Source organism: Amblyomma americanum, chromosome 2 (genome assembly GCF_052857255.1).
Source record: "Amblyomma americanum isolate KBUSLIRL-KWMA chromosome 2, ASM5285725v1, whole genome shotgun sequence".
NCBI lineage: Eukaryota > Metazoa > Arthropoda > Arachnida > Ixodida > Ixodidae > Amblyomma > Amblyomma americanum.
The window spans coordinates 151005270-151024595 of NC_135498.1; the positions used below are offsets into that span (position 1 = coordinate 151005270).

At 54.4% G+C, this 19326-nt stretch overlaps 1 protein-coding gene and 1 long non-coding RNA gene across 2 annotated transcripts in view; both read right to left on the bottom strand.

Annotated features, from left to right (window-relative positions):
* Positions 1 to 19326, bottom strand: part of LOC144121905 (uncharacterized) — an 89337-nt gene that overhangs the window by 38519 nt on the left and 31492 nt on the right. The gene's annotated exons all lie outside the window — the stretch shown is intronic.
* On the bottom strand, positions 9622 to 12432 carry LOC144119095 (uncharacterized). Its single transcript, XM_077651811.1, has one exon. The coding sequence runs from the start codon at positions 12430 to 12432 to the stop codon at positions 9622 to 9624; it is 2811 nt and encodes a 936-aa protein (XP_077507937.1).

Below are 19326 nucleotides of genomic sequence, written 5' to 3' on the forward strand. Positions count from 1 at the left end.
TCAGCAATTCGCGCCAGCTGGAAATACAGTACGCATCCAACCAAAAAGCATGGATGACGCGTGATATTTTCCGTGGCTGGCTGCAAGCCTTCGACGCGGACATGAAAACCGCTGGACGCAAAGTGTGCGTCATCTTGGATAACTGCTCCGCACACCACATTGAAGATTTAGAACTGTCGCAAGTTGAGGTGAAGTTTCTGCCGCCGACCTGCACGTCACTAATTCAGCCCCTGGACCAGGGCATAATAAACAGCGTAAAGTGTGCGTATCGCCGGCGGCTAATTGACAAGCTGCTGCTTGACCTCCGACTAAAACGCCCCACTAAAGTGGACTTGTTTCAGGCCCTTGAGATGTTGTCCGCGTCCTGGAACTCCACCTCAAAGGAGATTTTTGAGAATTGCTTCCGCAAAGCGGGCTTCAAGACAGCTGAAGCAGCTAGTTCTGAAGCGGACTTGCCCGCGCTGGAAGAAGAGGCGCTTGATGAGAGGTGGCAGCGTCTTCGCAGCAACGGTGCCATCCCGGAAGGAGTCGAGCTGGATGACTATCTTTTTGGAGACTCCTGTGTCCTCGCGATGGAGGAGGTGACGGTGGAAACGATCGTGAACGACGTGTTGGGAAACTCTCAAGACGACAGCGAAGGCGAAGCCGACGATGAGTGCGACATCCCAACCACTCGCGAAGTGGCCGACGCGATCGACGTGCTCAGGCGGTTTGCTAGCGCAGAAGAAGACCAAGATGCCATCCAGTCACTCTGGGCAGGCAAACGTGTGACGCCTTTGTTGATGAAGAAAAAAGCGCAGAAAAAGATAACAGTCTATTTTCACCATTTATAAAGAGTTTTGCCGTGCGTGCACCGCACTCACAACACGTTTTGGAAGTTCCTTTGCATGCTGGGAGGCGAATTTCGGCGTAACGAAATTTCAATTTAACGAAGTAAAGTGCCGATTTTTCCGGCTTCGTTATATCGAGGTTTAACTGTCTAAGGCAAGGAAGATATTGCTTTTCGTGGACAATGCACCGTGCCACCCACCCAATACGTCCAGCCTGAGGAACATTAAGGCTGTTTTTTTTTTCCACCCAACTGCACAAGCCGGCTGCAGCCGCTGGATGCCGGCATCATTAAGTGCGCCAAGCAAGGGTACCGGAAGTAGTTAGTGCAGCGTCAGTTGGCGTCTATGGAGTGCAGCTGGGGTGAACACAAATATGCCGCGGATAAGCCGCGGTGCTGCCAGCGCGGAACGTAGCCGACCGTAGTCGACCGTAGCCAGCCGGCCGCCGAGAGAGGGCCAGCGCACAAAGGAAGAATAAAACTAGTTGGCACCGAGACTCCAAGCCCCATGCCTCGTCTCTGCTTTCCTCGCGCGTGCCAATAATTGGTGACCCGGACGTGATAGCCATGGACCAGCCAAGCGACACCGGCAGTCCCACGGTAGCCGTACTTGATGTGAAACTACCTCCGTTTTGGACTGGCGACCCGGAACTTTGGTTCGTGCAAGTTGAGTCGCAGTTCACTGCACGCCGCATCACGGCTGACAGCACTAAATACCACCACGTGGTGGGCAGCCTTCCGCCTGCGACAGCCAGCGAGGTGCGGGACTTACTGCTAACACCACCCGCAGAGAACGCCTACCAGACGCTAAAAGAGACACTGATTCACCGTGTCACACCTGCAGAGCCGGAGCGTCTCCAGCAGCTACTGTGGGAGGCCGAACTTGGCGACCGCCGGCCCAGCCAGTTGCTACGCCACATGCAACAACTGGCCGGCGGCACGACAGCAAGCGACGGCCGTTTGGTGCGGGAACTATTCCTGCAAAGGCTTCCCACAAGCGTACGGATAGGCCTCACGGCGTCGGGCGAGACAGACCTTGCCAAGATGGCCGAGCTCGCCGACAAACTAATGGCTGTCGCCGTGCCCACAGTCGCGTCGGTGCACGCAGACGCACCGCGCCGTCCGCCAATTACCTGCAAGAGATGCGAGAGGAAATTTCTCGCCTCGCAGACACCGTCGCAGCGCTGCACTCGAGCGGCAACCAGCGACCACGACAGCGTACCGCATCACAACCACAACAACGCAGAGTGTGCTGGTACCACCGCAAATTCGGCAACGCTGCACGGAACTGTGTGCCGCCCTGTGAAAATTCGGTAAACGCCCCGGGCCAGCGCTGAGGGTGACATGTGCCCCCGCCCTGCCGGACAGTCGCCCATCGGTATTCTTCCTGACCATTCGCGAAAGAGGTGCTCGTTTCCTAGTCGACACAGGGGCGGAAGTTAGTGTCGTGCCAGCGTCGCCAGCCGATCGCAAACGACCGTGCGCAGCACCGTTGCAAGCTGTCAACAATACGACGATACCGACGTACGGGCAACGCTCTCTCTCGCTGGACCTGGGCCTCAAGAGGACATTTCGGTGGATTTTCGTCGTGGCTGACGTAAAATTTGCCATCCTGGGAGCGGACTTTTTGCGCAACTTTGGACTGCTTGTCGATGTCCGCAACCGGCGTTTACAGGACCCCCTGTCACACGCAGAAGTGCGCGGGAAGCCATCCAGGCATCCTCCCCTCAGCCCCACGCTCGTAGCTCCGCCGGGCGCTACACGATTCACCGGCATCCTCGGCGAATTCCCCGAACTGACGCGGCCACCACAGGCCAGCGCGGCCGTCAAGCACAATGTATGCCACCACATTGTCACCACAGGCCCACCAGTTTACGCACGCCCACACCGCTTGTCCCCGCAAAAGCTGCAAACAGCTCGACAGGAATTCGACCACATGCTCGAGCTCGGCATAATCCGCCCGTCCGCTAGCCCATGGGCGTCTCCACTGCACATGGTGCCGAAGTCAACACCAGGAGACTGGCGACCCTGCGGCGACTATCGGGCCCTCAATCGAGCAACCATGCCAGACCGCTATCCGGTACCTCACATTCATGATGTGACGTCCAGCCTACATGGTGTGGCGATTTTCTCCAAGATCGACCTCATGCGGGCGTACCATCAGATCCCCGTGGCTCCAGAGGACGTATCGAAGACGGCGATAACCACGCCCTTCGGCCTGTTCGAGTTTCTGCGCATGCCATTCGGCCTGCGAAACTCCGGACAGACATTCCAGCGTTTTATCAACGGCGTTTTGCATGGCCTCGACTTCTGCCATGCATACCTCGACGACGTACTCATCGCAAGCACTTCACCGGACGAGCATGAGGCGCATCTGCGATCAGTGTTTCAGCGCCTGGCGGAGCATGGCATCCTGGTTAACACGGACAAGTGCGAGCTGGGTGCCGAGAAGCTGACTTTTCTTGGCCATGTTGTTTCAAGCTCTGGCATTCAACCTCATCCAGACAAGGTTAAAGCTGTCGAGAAGTTTCCACGACCCACCACTAAGCGCCAGCTGCGCGAGTTCCTTGGCCTTGTAAATTACTACCGACATTTCGTACCTCGGTGCGCGGCCGTTCTGCACCCTCTCCACCTTCTGCTGTCGACACATGAAGGTGCTGCTAAGGAGCTGCTCTGGACGGACGATGCCGAAGCGGCTTTTCAAGAGATCAAGAGACACCTCGCCGACGCCACACTTCTCGCCTACCCGCAACAGGGAGTCCCACAGTGCGTCACGGTCAACGCCTCGGACGCAGCTGTGGGGGCTGTCCTTCAACAACTTAACAAAGGAGTATGGCAACCGATCGCTTTCTTTTCTCGGAAATTGACACCCACCGAGCAGCGTTACAGCACTTTCGGACGCGAGCTGTTGGCCGTCTACGCAGCAATCCGGCACTTTCGTCATTACTTAGAAGGGACGGAATTCTTTATAATGACTGATCACAAGCCTCTCACCTACGCCTTACGCTCCCTGAAATCTGATGGCGGCACGCACACAGCCCGCGAGCTGCGGCAGATGTCCTACATATCGGAATTCACCACGAACATTCGCCACATAAAGGGAGTAGACAACGCTGTCGCCGATGCTCTGTCGCGCAGCCCAGTAAATGCCCTCACTCACAAGGGAATAGACTTCGCAAAAGTGGCGGCAGCTCAACGCGACGATGACGAACTGCGCCGTTTGCAGGAAACATCGACGTCACTCATCCTACAGTGGTTTCCTTTGCCCGGAGCAGGAGACATTTGTTGCGATACATCTGCAAGTAGTCCTCGACCATACGTGCCTGCTTGCCTCCGTCGTGAGGTATACGCTTCGTTACACGAGCTTTCACACCCAGGAATCCGGGCGACCCAGAAGCTGCTCACGGCGCGTTTCGTATGGCCTGGCATCAACCGCGATTCCAGACAGTGGACTCTCGGCATAGTTGTTGCTCTCGTGCGCAGTCGTTCTTCACTTTTTCATGAACTGCCTCCGAGCATTGTCACTGTTGCACGATGGGCAAGCACCTCAACAGCTACACGGCGGGCTTTAAACTGAAAGTAGTGGAGTTCGCTCTCGAACACGGCAAGCGTGCCGCGGGCAGAAAATTTGATGTGGACGAGAAGTGTGTCCGACGGTGGTGCGGACAAAGGGATGCGTTGAAGAATACCAGCTCCAAAAAGCGCGCTTTCCGAGGCAAGCCATGCAAATTTCCTGAGCTAGAAGAAGAGCTGCTATGCTATTCAATGGAATTGCGGAACAACGGCTACGCGTTGACAACGGACATGCTGCGCGTGAGGGCACAAGCCTTGGCGCGTGCTAACAGCATACCGCACGAGGACTTCAAGGCTGGTGCCGGCTGGGTACGAAGATTTCTGAAGAGGAAGGGCCTATCATTTCGGCGAAGGACCACACTGTGCCAGCGGCTGCCCGCCGACTACACCGACAAGGTGCTCAGCTTTCAGAAGTATGTCATCGGTCTGCGTCGTGAGCACAACTATATATTTTCGCAGATAGCGAACGCCGACAAGACCCCCGTGTGGTTCGACTGTCCCGAGAGCTGCACAGTTGAACTGAAGGAAAGAAGAATTTTCGTGCGGACAACCGGTGCGAAGCGCCAACGGTGTACCGTTATGCTGTACGTCACCGCGGACGGGCGGAAGCTGCCCCCCTATGTCATCCTGAAAAGAAAAATGATTCCTAAACACGTTTTCCCCAAGGGAATTGTAGTTCGCGCCCAAGAAAAGGGCTGGATGGACGATGAGCTTGTGCTCGACTGGGTAAAAAGCGTTTGGGAGAAGCACCCAGGCGCCATGCTGGCCCGACGATCGCTCCTCGTCTTGGACAGCTTCCGCGGTCACTTGACGGGTAGGGTTAAGGAACGCCTGCGCGGTATCCGCACAGACATGGCCGTGATACCGGGCGGCCTCATTGGCATGCCGCAACCCCTGGATGTAAGCGACAATCGGCCTTTTAAGGTTGAATTTCGAAGGCAGTATTCGGAATGGATGGCCAATGGCAATAACGACGAGACGCCGACAGGGCGGCTTAAGAGGGCACCGCTCGTGACTGTGCTTGGATGGATTTTGTCCGCGTGGAATTCCGTGTCGACCGACATTGTAACCCGGAGCTTCAAAGTGACCGGAATTTCAAACAGTTTAGACGGGACCGAAGACGACTTTCTGTGGGCTGAATATTTACCTGAACACAGCATCAGCTCGGAGTCTGAAGACTCCGTGAGTGATGCCTGAACGGTAAATAAATGCCGCGCATTCCAGATTGGTTTGCTTTCACTTGAAAAAAAAAATTTTTTTTCGAAAATCGCGTGTATGGGCCGCACCCCGAAATTTGCCCCCCGAATCTGGGAAAAAAAGCGCGGCCCTTACACGCGTTTATACGGTATATTCCACAATTTCTGAAGCCAACTAGCCCATCAGCTTGAAAACAGGACCATGGGTGTCCCCAGCCTATATCGGCACTATGTGGCCCCATCTTCAAACTAATGAGCAAAAAATGCCCGTAAAGCAATCCACTGCATTCATGCGAGAACGCTACAGTGCTGATCACACATCAGTGGTCACAATACAGGGAATGGAACAGAAGCCAAACAAATGTTGGCAAAAGGCTACCAATGACAAACCACATTTCTCTTCTCAGAGCAGGAAGCTGCTGCAAATTACTAAGAGGCCAAACAGGTTCAAGGCCCACTACATGCAAAGTTCTGCCCCTGCACAAGTATGTTTTTCTCCGCACTCTAAACTAGGCCTCAGAACCTGGACTGTGAAGAGAATCACACGCCAGGCCCACGCCTTGTGTCTCCTGTCCCTACTTAATTTTTCTATCTTTTCTCTACCAACATATTTTTCTCCCTGTGGTCACGGAAATAAAACTGCCTATAGAAACTTGAAGCGAGAAGCCTCAACAGACAGTGAAAGCGACAACGGACTAGCAATCGCAGTGCGCCCGGTCAGGTGCACTGCTGGAGCTGTCCCCAATGCTTTGCCACCTCGTTGAGTGTGCACAGCAGCCAAGCTATTTTATTCTTGACAAGACTGGTACCACATGAAAGACACTGACAGCACACAGTTAACACCACATGTGCTCATGCTCGTGGTGTCCACCACGATACCACATGGTGTCTATAAAACGCTACAAGTACAGAGGTTACAAAGTTTTTCTAGTGTCGTGAATGTCTGCCATTTCAAGAGGCCCCTCCGAAACCGATTTGGATGCATCACATAGGTGGCGAGCAGCTACCAGGCGAGCTGTTTTCCCGTGCCATTCACCCAGCCAGGCCCCACTGCCCAGTCGGCAAGAGTGCGCTGACCGGAATTTGTGCGTGTATTTGTTTATAAGACTGCCGTTGCCTCAACGTGTAGAAAAAAGTGTGATGCTTTGCAGTACATATGATAATGTCAATGAAAAAAAGGTAGAATGTCTTGAGTTGAGGTTCTTTTCTTCCTCGCTTGCTGTTGCGTAGCGAGGTCAGGCCGTCTCGTTGTCGTTACGGCCCGAAATTCTGATTGGCAGTTGAGCGAAGGAGGATGACGATTTTCGTCTTTGGACGAACAAACAAAACTTTATACAGGTGAGATTAGAGTAACATGGATGATAGAGTTTAGGCAGAACAGGACAAAGGGAGATCAACAACAGAGTGGAGCCACCCGAGCTCTCCCTGTCAAAAGCTCCTGGCGAGAACCCCTAGCTTCCCGCCAACATCGTCTCTTAACCCCTCAGCTCATCGCTGATTGGGTCGTAGAAGTCGCCAATAGCTGGGCATTTAGGCGGGCCCACCGTGCTTCCAGCGAGACCCACGTGACCCACAAAAGAAAGCACAAAACAAGAAAAGCAAGCGCAGTCGTACACAGCACCTTCCCCTCAGGAAGTCGGACTGCGCTGACAATTCGAGGCAGGCACATCAGCACACGCACACGCACAGAACTGTCATTTGTCCCCTTTTCATGGAAACGGCGCGTCGGCCAGCAGAGACATAACAAATGGCCAATAGATGGGTCGTCCCGTCGCCAGCGTTGTCTGCAAGTTCGGGGCCGTGTGCGCAATCGAGGTGCTCATCTCTCTTCGCCGCTCGTGCTCCCGGCTTCCCGCGCGTCGCCCAGAAGCGGCGCCGCTCGCTCCCACGGTGAATACGCGGGGTCGGCCCCGCCGGCCGCGCAAAGAAAAGAAAGGGAGCGTTTCCCGGAACGCGCTGCGGGGGAAAGGGTCGTTTATGGGACGACACATGCCGCCGCGCTATCACCCAGTAACGAGTACCAGGCCAGCACCTTGGCGCGGGCACTTGCCGGCATCTCCGTGTCGGCAAACAGCTCGCCGGTTGGCGGGAACACCTGCCTCTTGAGCTCAGCGGCTCTACAACTTCCCCCTGAAGAGGATATCTGGGCTATTAGCACAGACTAGCCGAAAATATGACAAATGAGACACTGAGTTCATGCAAAAAAAAAAAAACGCACCACACAAATACGCTGGGGTACGGGCGTCTTTCACTTTGTCCCTCCTCCTTCTCGCCCGTTTCAGTCCCGCAGTCTTGAGTAGGAGTCGGGCAGTTTTCACGGCACCAGCGCGGACACAAAACACAAAAGGAGCACATACACACTGGCTTGCGGGAACGTTCACGTTCGCCGGGGGGCTCAGGCTCGATCTGCTCCCTCCCATGTTACGTTGGGGAGGCGAGACAACGCGTCCGCATTCGCATTGTTGGCCCCTTTCCGGTGGGTGATCGCTACGTTGTGGCGCTGCAGTGCGAGAGCCCACCTCGTCAGCTTTGCCCCATGCGGCGTGCACGCGGTCAAATAAGACAGAGGGTTATGGTCGGAGACGACATTTATTTCCGCCCCAAATACCCAGTAGTCAAATTTTTTCAGCGCCCAGATAACGGCGAAAGCCTCGCGCTCGATTGTCGACCACCTTGACTGTGTCGGAGTAAAGCGGTGACTGGCGAAAGCAATCGGCCTCTCCCGACCACCATCGTCCATTTGTGCCAGACAGGCGCCAGCTGCGATCTCAGACGCATCTGTGAACACCCAATAAGGCTTGTTAAGATCCGGAGTGCTCAGCATAGTTGCACGACAGAGTGACATTTTCATTTGTTCGAACGCCCGTTGGGCTTCGTCTGACCAAGGGATTGGGTTTGGTACTCCACGCTTCGTGAGAGCTGTCAGCGGTGAGGCGACTTCCGCGTAACCTTTCACGTACTCACGGTAGTATCCGCAAAGCCCAAGAAAGCTACGGAGCTCCTTCCTTGTCGTTGGCGCGTGTATGTCCCGTATAGCAACGAGTTTGTCAGTGTCTGGTCCGTGCGTGCCTCCTCCCACCACGTGCCCCAAATACCTTATGCGCGCCTGGCCAATCTGACACTTTTGACTACTTACTTACAGCTTAGCCTCATCACGTAAAAGACTCATGATTGGCTCCAAATGCTCGAGATGCTCTGACCATGACTGCGAAAAGATCGCGACATCGTCAAGGTACGCCGTGGCATACCCTTGGTGCTTGGACAGAAGTACGTTCATCATTCTTTGGAACGTTGCTGCAGCATTTTTTAGTCGGAAAGGCATGACGCGCCAGGCGTACTGGCCGTCATGCGTCACGAAGGCCGTTAAGTGCTGGCTCTCTTGTTCTACCGGAACCTGCCAATAACCGCGTCGTAAATCTACCACAGTGATAAATTTCGACTGGCCTACTTTCATCATGAGTTCCTGGGCGTGCATCATAGTAAAAGCGTCTGTTTTCGTCCCAGCGTTGAGGGCTCTGTAATCAACACATAGACGGACCGAGCCATCCTTTTTACCCACGCATACCACGGGATGCGCGCAGTCGCTTTCGACTGGGTATATCAGCCCTAGCTCTAACAGCTCCTCCACTTGGCGGCTGACCTCCTTCCTGAGAAGTTCGGGCACTCGATACGGGAAGGCTCGTTTGGGTCTGTAACCGTCCTCGAGCACGATCTGATGGGTTCCCACTTCCGCGATCCCGGGGGTTTCGCTAAACACCTCTGGGTACCTCGCGAAGAGCTCTGCTATTTCGGAACGTTGTTCTTCTTTGAGATGGGTCAATTTTGTTGCTTCAATCGGAGTTTGTCCTTGAATTCCGGCTTCCGTGCAAGGCGCGTACTCTACGTTTCCAAACTCCTCATCTTCATCGAACACTACGCCTACGTGACTGACTCGCGCGTAATATGGCTGGAGCCGGTTGGCATGTACAACAGACGTCTTTCGCGCCCCAGTATCGATGCGGTAAGAATTTTGTCTCTCTCGTCCTACCACTGGGAACATCCCAGCCATTTCGGTGAGAGCTTGCCGCCACGATCTGTGTCGAACAAAAGCACCTGGTCGCCGACATTGAAGCTCTTAACACGTGTAGCCCTGTTGTATGCCTGAGCGTAGCTACCTTGGCGAGCAGTAGCCGTTAGTCCTGCTACCTCAGCCGCTATCTCCATCTGTTCGCAAAGCTGCTGAAGGTATTTCGCGGGTGCCTCTCTGAGTGTACTTGGGACCCGTATCTCACCCGTCCACGTGCGCTGCAGGATTGCGAGCGGTCCGGTCGGATTCCTGCCGTAAAGCAAACGAAACGGGGCCACGCCTGTTGTGTCGTGGGGGACCTCCCTGTATGCCCACAGCACGAATGGGATTAGTTTGTCCCAGTTTTTGGCGTCCTTTCCCATAACATGAAATATCATGTTCTTGAGTACGCGGTTCCACCTTTCGACGGTCCCGTTGCTCTCTGGATGTTCCGGCGTAGAAAAGCGGGGCGAACATCCCAGCCTAGCGAGGAACGCCTGTGTGAGCTGCGAGGTAAAGTTTGTTCCCTGATCGCTACATATGACCTCGGGTACACCTGTGCGACTAAACACTGTCAGCAACGCGTCGCACGTCGCTCTTGCTGTTAGTGAACGCAAGCAAATCACTTCAGGCCATCGCGTACATAGGTCCACCAGGCAAAGTGCATACTTGTGCCCTCGCGCGGAAGGCACGTCAATCGGCCCTATTATATCCACGTTAACCACCTGGAACGGGTGTTCCGGCCTAGTGAGGGGAGTGATAGGCACCCTATCTCGGATCGACCTGTCTGATCGGATTTGGCACCCGTGACATGTTTTACAGTGCTGCTTCACTTCCTGTTCGAGGCCAGGCCAATAAAAGCTGTATTTTACCCTTGCCCTTGTTTTCCTGGCCCCGAGATGGCCTCCCCACAGGGACTCATGCGCCAGCAGCAGTACCTCCTGACGTCTTTCGCAGGGCAACACCAACTGCTTAACCCTGGCACCAGCGATCGTGTCCCAGTGGTAGAGCAGTCCCTCCGATATGAACATGCCCCCCTTTCCGGATTTCGCGTCAGACCAAGCCTTTCGGAGACTTTCGTCGCTCACCTGCGCTGCACGAAATTTCTCCCGCTGGCTGAGAGTCTCCGGTGCGTCCGTCACTTCCTCATCCCGCAATTCGGCCGGCGGGGCTTCCGCACTTGTTTCAAGTATAGTCGCCTCAGATACCGTTTTGCTCCCTGAACCAAACTCGCTACCGGGCTGGCCAATTGTCGCGTCAGATTTAGGGGTCTCAGCAAAGACTGCCACTGCTTCACCCTGGCTGCCTTGTGATAACAGCTCCCAGTCTTCATTAGACAGAAGACAGTCCACTCCTTCGGCGACCTTATTGGTCAGTGCACAAATAATCCGCACCTTTTGCGGCTCTAACAGTAACGCGGACGACCTCAGACCGATGGGGAGACTTACTAATTTTGCTTCGATTGTGTTTCCGAAGGCTGCCACTAACCTAATGTTGCCCGTTGTTTCACGATACGTGTTCGGCACGAGGTCCTCCCTCACAACGGTGACCTCGCTGCCGGTATCCAGTATGGCCACGGTGGGTACGCCAGCGCAGTCCAGCTGCACTTGTTGCAGCCTGGACTTTCGTATTTCCTCTCGCTGAGGCACCTTGATTTCTGCGACCAAAACGTTCTCCGAGTGACTCGCCGGGGCGTCCCTAACAGTCCCTGGGTCTGCTATTGTCATCGCGTTTGCCCGGGCGTCTCTACGGTTATCGTCTTTCTTTTGAATGACTCGCGGGCAGTCTTTAGCGAGATGACCTGCAGCTCGACATACGTAGCATGTGGGCTGCCGTTTCCCATCGTGTGCAGCCCGTGATGGGGCCAGCGACGCGCTGCGTGGGCCAGCCTGTTCTTTGCTTGCTGGCTGTGCGCTCGCCTGTCTCACTGCGCAGTTCTTTCCTTTCGCCTGCTCGAAAGTTTGCATCGCCCGCGCAACCTCATCTGGCCTAAGCCATTTCTCGCCCTCGCGTAAGCGAATGTGCTCAAGGCCTTCTGCACTAAGGCTCGCCTTCATTCGGTCAGCTACTATGAGCGAAACCACTTCCTCCTTGGAGCTCGCTTGTCTTGAACGGAGGTAATACTCGAAATAGGTTTTTACCCGCGATGCGAACTGTGCCCATGTTTCATCCTTCCGTTTAGACGCTCCTTCGAACCTCTCTAAATACTCGGGCGGGCTTAGCTGAAGCTCGCTCAAGACCGCCGCCTTCACCGCCTCGTAATCACGGCACGCTTCGTCTCCCAGTCCACGCAACAAGTACCTCACCCGCTCCGTTAGAGTCGGAATAATCAAGTGCACCCTACTGGTATCGGGGACGTTGTAAGTCGCAAACATCCATTCGACTTCATCAAACCACATAGGTACATCTGAGTCGGCTGGCAGCCTTAGTCCCTTAAGGACTTTAGCACACTGAGTGGTCGGGTCCAGGCCTGTCTGCCGCTGCCCGCTCCCATCCGAGACAGGTGGGGACTGCCTGGCACCCCCAAACTCCAGTTCAGCCCTCCTCATCGCTATGCGCTCCTCTGCCTCCAGTTTGAGTCTTTGCAGCTCAACATCTAGCTCTAGGCGCCGCAAAGCATAAGAATCCGGTTCTATATCAGCAGCTACCCCGAGGAGCTCACCGCCTGTTTCGACTTGAGCTGTCCCTCCCGGGGGCGCTCTGCTTTCCCCTAGGTTAGATGTTTCATCTGTGGATGTTTTCGGTGTCATGCCGCTCTCCTCTGTCTCACTGTCCGCCGTGCTCGCCATCATGCCCCGCGTCCTAACCATACACCCCTTTAAATTCGAGCCGAGAGTCCTCTACCGAATCGTAAGAAATCCCGCTCACCAGTGTTGCGTCGACGCTCGCTCCCGTCGGTGCGCTCTGCTGCTCCCTGCCGTGAAGCCACTCCCTGCAGGCCGCTTGGGACGACTGTACCCCGAAGGTCCCTGGGTCCCAGTGCCTCTGAAGCTCCGCTGTCACGCAGTTCTGCTGTCGCTGACGGTCCGTCGAGCGCTGTCTTCCGCTGTTCAGGACCCGACACCTCTGGGTCTTCGCTCGAGCCGGAGGCGATGGCTGCCAATCCTGTCGACTGCGCCAGTTGAGGTTCTTTTCTTCCTCGCTTGCTGTTGCGTAGCGAGGTCAGGCAGTCTCGCTGTCATTACGGCCCGAAATTCTGATTGGCAGTTGAGCGAAGGAGGATGACGATTTTCGTCTTTGGACGAACAAACAAAACCTTATACAGGTGAGATTAGAGTAACATGGATGATAGAGTTTAGACAGAACAGGACAAAGGGAGATCAACAACAGAGTGGAGCCACCAGAGCTCTCCCTGTCAAAAGCTCCTGGCGAGAACCCCTAGCTTCCCGCCAACATCGTCTCTTAACCCCTCAGCTCATCGCTGATTGGGTCGTAGAAGTCGCCAATAGCTGGACATTTAGCGGCCCACCGTGCTTCCAGCGAGACCCACGTGACCCACAAAAGAAAGCACAAAACAAGAAAAGCAAGCGCAGTCGTACACAGCACCTTCCCCTCAGGAAGTCGGACTGCGCTGACAATTCGAGGCAGGCACATCAGCACACGCACACGCACAGAACTGTCATTTGTCCCCTTTTCCTGGAAACGGCGTCGGCCAGCAGAGACATAACAAATGGCCAATAGATGGGTCGTCCCGTCGCCAGCGTTGTCTGCAAGTTCGGGGCCGTGTGCGCAATCGAGGTGCTCATCTCTCTTCGCCGCTCGTGCTCCCGGCTTCCCGCGCGTCGCCCAGAAGCGGCGCCGCTCGCTCCCACGGTGAATACGCGGGGTCGGCACCGCCGCCCGCGCAAAGAAAAGAAAGGGAGTGTATCCCAGAACGCGCTGCGGGGGAAAGGGTCGTTTATGGGACGACACATGCCGCCGCGCTATCACCCAGTAACGAGTACCAGGCCAGCACCTTGGCGCGGGCACTTGTCGGCGTCTCCGTGTCGGCAAACAGCTCGCCGGCCGGCGGGAACACCTGCCTCTTGAGCTCAGCGGCTCTACAGTCTAGTGCTGCTCTACAAAGGTGGCTACAGGTCGTGAAACGAAAAGGTGTCGTTGCTCCATGCCCCATACAACTCTTCGGTTGCAAAAATGGGTTTGAAACAATGTTTGATGATGACAAGGCTCTGGACAAAACCTGTGCTGCGTGTTTGAGGCATTTGGATGAACACTACATTCAAAGGACTTTGAAGCATACCATACAAATGGGAAGGTTGTGGAAATCGATCGCAAGAAGCCGGCGCTGATTGATGTTACCATCCCGATGATATTCCTCAATGCCCCCTCCTACATGACGAGGCCTGTTGCACGAAAAAGGAAGGAAAGGAACCCAGCAGGGAACTACATTTCAGAAGGAACTCCAAGTAACACCAAACTGGATTTCAAATATGAAATGCAGCTTATACATTATTACAAACAATTTTAGTCTGAAGGAAGAAAATACATAGTTATTTTTAAAAGGCTAGCTTGTCCATATGAAGTTTCAATTTTCGAGCCGCTTCCGTTCGCGTCACTGCCATCTGCCATGGCGTCTTCCTTGCACTGATCGTTACAACGTGCTTCGCAAGTGTCATGCCTTATTCGTTGCTAACCATGACGCCGCCTCAGAGGCAAAAAATTTACGATGCGAAATTGCAACTGCGTGCAGTTGAATTTGCACAGGAGCATGGGAGCCAGGCTGCAGGAAGGCAGTTTGATTTTAGCGAAAAAACTATCCAGTACTGGCTCAAAGCCACCAATGTGCTCCAGACAACAAAGTCGACCAAGAAGGCCAATCGCGGCAAGAAGGCACGCTGGCCGGAGCTTGAGGATAGTCTGTGCGCATGGGTCCTCGAGCAACGAGCCGAACGCAGGGGTCTGCCTACAGTGCAATTCCGTCTCAAGGCCAAGACCCTTAGAGTAATAGCGCAAAAAAACACAGACGATACATACAAAGCAAGAACACACAATGAGCGCTGACGCTCTACAAGTTTATTTCGAGGCATGCATTGCTTTATACACTGTTGCGAACAGCACGAGACACCGACACCTGACTTCTGCCATGCGTATCATCACTTCCAACAGAATCATCATACATCCAACACCTCCAGTTCCTTTTTGTCAAAAGTACAGATGGTTTGCTGATACAATCATCTCCAAGCTTTGCCATCTCGGCTGCCTCAATTATCTCATGAACCAGCTGCTTGGCGTGTTTATCGATCAGTTTACATTGCGCATACTCAGCCATGCAAGTTTTGGATGGGCAATCTCTCACATGTACTCCAATATGCCTGCGTGCTTGATCGATGTTAATTTTATGTTCTTTCAGTCTTTCGTTAGTGCATCTGCCGGTCTGTCATATATACTTTTTTCCACATTTCAACGGCAGGGAACAAACAACGCCTTCCACGCATTCGACAAAGCGAGTCAGGTAGTTTGTTGCACACCCCCCATTTTTTCTGGCTCCTCGGCGTTGACATGCCAGCAAAGACTTGTTTTTCCGAAAAAACTCGTCGCCACTGCCCCAAACGTACTCCTACAATACCCGCAGCAAGTGAAACAGGCTTGCCGGCAAGGGTCGGGGAGAATTCGCGACCAGCTGGCGCCGTGGCCCCACGCAGGACCCCAGCCGCGACCGCGGCAGCACAGAGACCGCAGTACAAAGAGACAGCAGCCGGCGCCGTGGTCACACGCAGGACCACAGCCGCAGTGCAGCGGAGCAGCATGCTGGCTGGCCTCAAGTGCCTGGCCCCCGCCACCAGCTTTCGGGGGCAGCGCCTGCACCTCACCCCCCCGGATCATGCAGATGGGCACCGAAGACCCGCACCGGCTGGGACAGCCGGACTCCGTCGTCGGTCCGTCGCCACCTGGACACATCAGGCCGGCGATGCACCACCTCACTCCTACGTGGGCATGGCGCCGTGGGATCAGCAGCTGCAGGCGGAGGCGGGCCTGGCGCCGAAGCGGGTCCCCTGCATTTTTCGTGGCGGCACCATTGTGGACACCCTGGAGGCACACCCAGCCGTCGTGATGCCACCGGAGCCGGCGGCCGTGTACTGCTCGGAGTGTGGCGGCTTGGTCATCAACCGGCACATACGTCGCCTCCCACTACCACCGGCAGCACATGGAGGGGAGTGACCTCGACGCCGAGGTGGTGTGGGCCCGGATGGCCAGGGACCCTGTGTTCGCGGCCAGGGTGCTTCGGATGGAGATTGCCCCGGAGCCCCGAGCCCTGGTCGCACAACCCAGGCCAGAGACTGAGCCTCCTGCCACGACGCCATCCCCAGGAGCACCACCCTCAGAGGACGACAAGATCGGGGTCATGGTGATGGACTTGGGTCTTCTGGGGAATTTATAAGCGGCAAATAACGGTAAGGACTTTAATGAGATCATTGCAGCCTATCGTCCGCTGAACTCAGGGGACGTTCGGTCTTTAGGGAAGAGGAGTGTGGGAGTTTCGGAATGCTGTACCCTTCCCTGGCCGGCGAGGCACGCCGTGGAGAAGCAGGAAAGCAGACGCTTTCCTCCTTCTCCATAGGCAAGTAGCCAGAAGGTCAGCTCGAGAGCGCTGCGCCGCCTCCTTTCTCAAACCGGTCACAAGCGCACCGCCAGGTGCCACCGGAGTGGCCGCTGATTGGCCAAATGTGACAACGGGCAAGTGCGCTGAGATCGGCGGGTGCTGGCCGTGGACGGAGGGAGACTTCAGCGAGCCGCGACAGCGAGAGTACGTAAGGTAAATACCTCCCATCTTCCCTCTTTGCCGTCGCCATCTTGCCCTGTCAGCCGCACGACCAAGCCAGACGGCAAGGGTCGCAGATCCAGCAGCCAGCGATTTTGGGAGATACTAATAAACGTTAAGCCCCGGGCAATACGTCCTGTTCTGTGTTGTGTTTATTTCGCATTTCCGCTGCGCCGCCGCGAGAACAACCGCGTGTGGTGTGCGATACCTGGGGCTCGGAGTTCACGGCCTAGACCTCGAAGGAGGCTCGACGGCCTGGTAAGAACCCCCACAAACTACAGCGGTGAGGTCAACAAGTGATGAGAAGTTACCCTTCACCGTTGTTCTCGCCTCTTGCGGGGACGGCACGAAGCTGCCTCCCCTGCTAATGTACTATTATGACACTGTAAAAGTACTCTTTTCCTCCCGCTGTGGTGGCACAGGCATATGCCAAAGGATGGATGAATGAGGATATGATGTGTGTGGCTCAACCAAGCTTTTTCATGCCGACCCGGTGGATTTTTCCACACGAAGCAAGGAATGCTCGTGATGGACAGTATGCGGGTGCACATAATGTGACAACGGGCAAGTGCGCTGAGATCGGCGGGTGCTGGCCGTGGACGGAGGGAGACTTCAGCGAGCCGCGACAGCGAGAGTACGTAAGGTAAATACCTCCCATCTTCCCTCTTTGCTGTCGCCATCTTGCCCTGTCAGCCGCACGACCAAGCCAGACGGCAAGGGTCGCAGATCCAGCAGCCAGCGATTTTGGGAGATACTAATAAACGTTAAGCCCCGGGCAATACGTCCTGTTCTGTGTTGTGTTTATTTCGCATTTCCGCTGCGCCGCCGCGAGAACAACCGCGCGTGGTGTGCGATACCTGGGGCTCGGAGTTCACGGCCTAGACCTCGAAGGAGGCTCGACGGCCTGGTAAGAACCCCCACAAACTACAGCGGTGAGGTCAACAAGTGATGAGAAGTTACCCTTCACCGTTGTTCTCGCCTCTTGCGGGGACGGCACGAAGCTGCCTCCCCTGCTAATGTACTATTATGACACTGTAAAAGTACTCTTTTCCTCCCGCTGTGGTGGCACAGGCATATGCCAAAGGATGGATGAATGAGGATATGATGTGTGTGGCTCAACCAAGCTTTTTCATGCCGACCCGGTGGATTTTTCCACACGAAGCAAGGAATGCTCGTGATGGACAGTATGCGGGTGCACATAACCAATTTCATCAAGAAAAAATATTAGTGCTAAGAGCTGCGCCCCAGTCCTCATACCCCGCGGCATGACTAAGATGCAGCAGCCGCTCGACACTTCTGTCAACCGCAGTTTAAATGCGGTTCTGAGACACTTGTGGGAGTTGTAGATGTCTGAGGTGGACAACAGCTTCACACAAACAGGACGCCTGAGATGAGAGATGTTTGGAGAAGTGGCTAAATGGGTGAACGACGGTTGGGACTCCATTTCTATGAAAACAGTTGTAGCCGGGTTTAAAATGGCTGGGTTGATCCCATTCGTGAGTGGTGACAACGTTGGCAAACTGGACACCAGCGAGTCTGAAGACTGCAGCAATGCGCCTGTGGAACTCCCACTTGGAATTGCTGCAATATTTGTAAGAGACTGAGGAAGAAGGGTTCGATGGTTTTGCCTAAACGTCATCTGTAAGTATAGTGCGCATTGTCCATGCTATCGAAATAAAGCATTTTTGTTCCAAGTACTGTCTAGACTTTGAAAAGTACCAGTTGTGGTCCAGCCATTTCAAGTTTTGGAGCAATTTTTGGAGCACCTTTGTATCGGAACGATAATTCTGGAGCAACCCGAGAGCAGCACGAACGGAATAAGTCACCCAGAAGAGTTTGTTACTAACGAGATCAGGTTTAGCCACGTGTAGCTAGGAAGAAAAAAAAAAACAAGTGCTCACAAAAAACAGTGACAAAACATTTTATTAATGCTGGCACTGCCTCGCACGCAAGTTCAGCCACGCATGCTTGACTAAATGTCGAAAGGGCAAGTTCACTTGAACCATTCTTTTTTTCACTTTGGCACTACCTCAACGCTTCTTGGAATTTTTTACAGTCATCAAGCTCGCAAAGTGAATCAGCAAGGGTGAAAATCTCTTGTTCCAACAAAGCTTGACCTCATTGAACCTGCTCCAAGCTTTTGTTCTTCAGCCAGCTTCAGGATTGACTGACATGCAACCTTTTGATGCAACCGACATGATGCGCAAACATCAAGGAAGAAAACTCGGGAGAGGCCCTCACTAGCTGAGCTGCACGCCAAAAAGTGTGCCGGAAGTCATGCGCTTTCGCAAGGACAACTAGGAGTCTTTGGCCGAAGGCAGAGCCGATAGTAACGCTGGGCTCTGTCAACGCCTCCTAAAACTTTTCAAGGCCTGCACACTCTCTGGTGATGTCAGCAGCCGCCGTCCTACCCAGCCACTGACCTACCCCTGCGGGTGCCTCCGGTTCCGCGTACCAGCATTTCTGACCCGTACCGGCTTTTCCGGCCCGTCGCCTCCCGGCACATTTCCCCCCTCTTGTTGCACGCAGCTAGTTTGTCGAGCAAGTCGCCTCGTGGTAGCTTCACTGCTGCTTTTCTTGCTCCAGTTCTGCGGCATGCAGGCTTCGACATGCCTAACAAGTGTTGTGTACCTATGTGCTCAAGCAACTACAAGACTGGGAACAAGGTCCAAGTGTTTTCTTTCCCAAAGGATGAAGAGCTTTATAAGAAGTGGCTCAGTGCGATTCCCCAAAAGGATTTTGTACCTACTGCCAACAACAAGGTACGAAGTTATTTTCTCTACTGTTGCGACAAATGTACGGTATTTAAGGGAGCCATGAAAAAAATTAAGCTTTACCGCGGTACAGTAAAACCTCAATTCGAACTCGGTTAATTCGAAATCCCGGATAATTCGAAGGTTTTCTGCAGTCCCATATTTTCCAA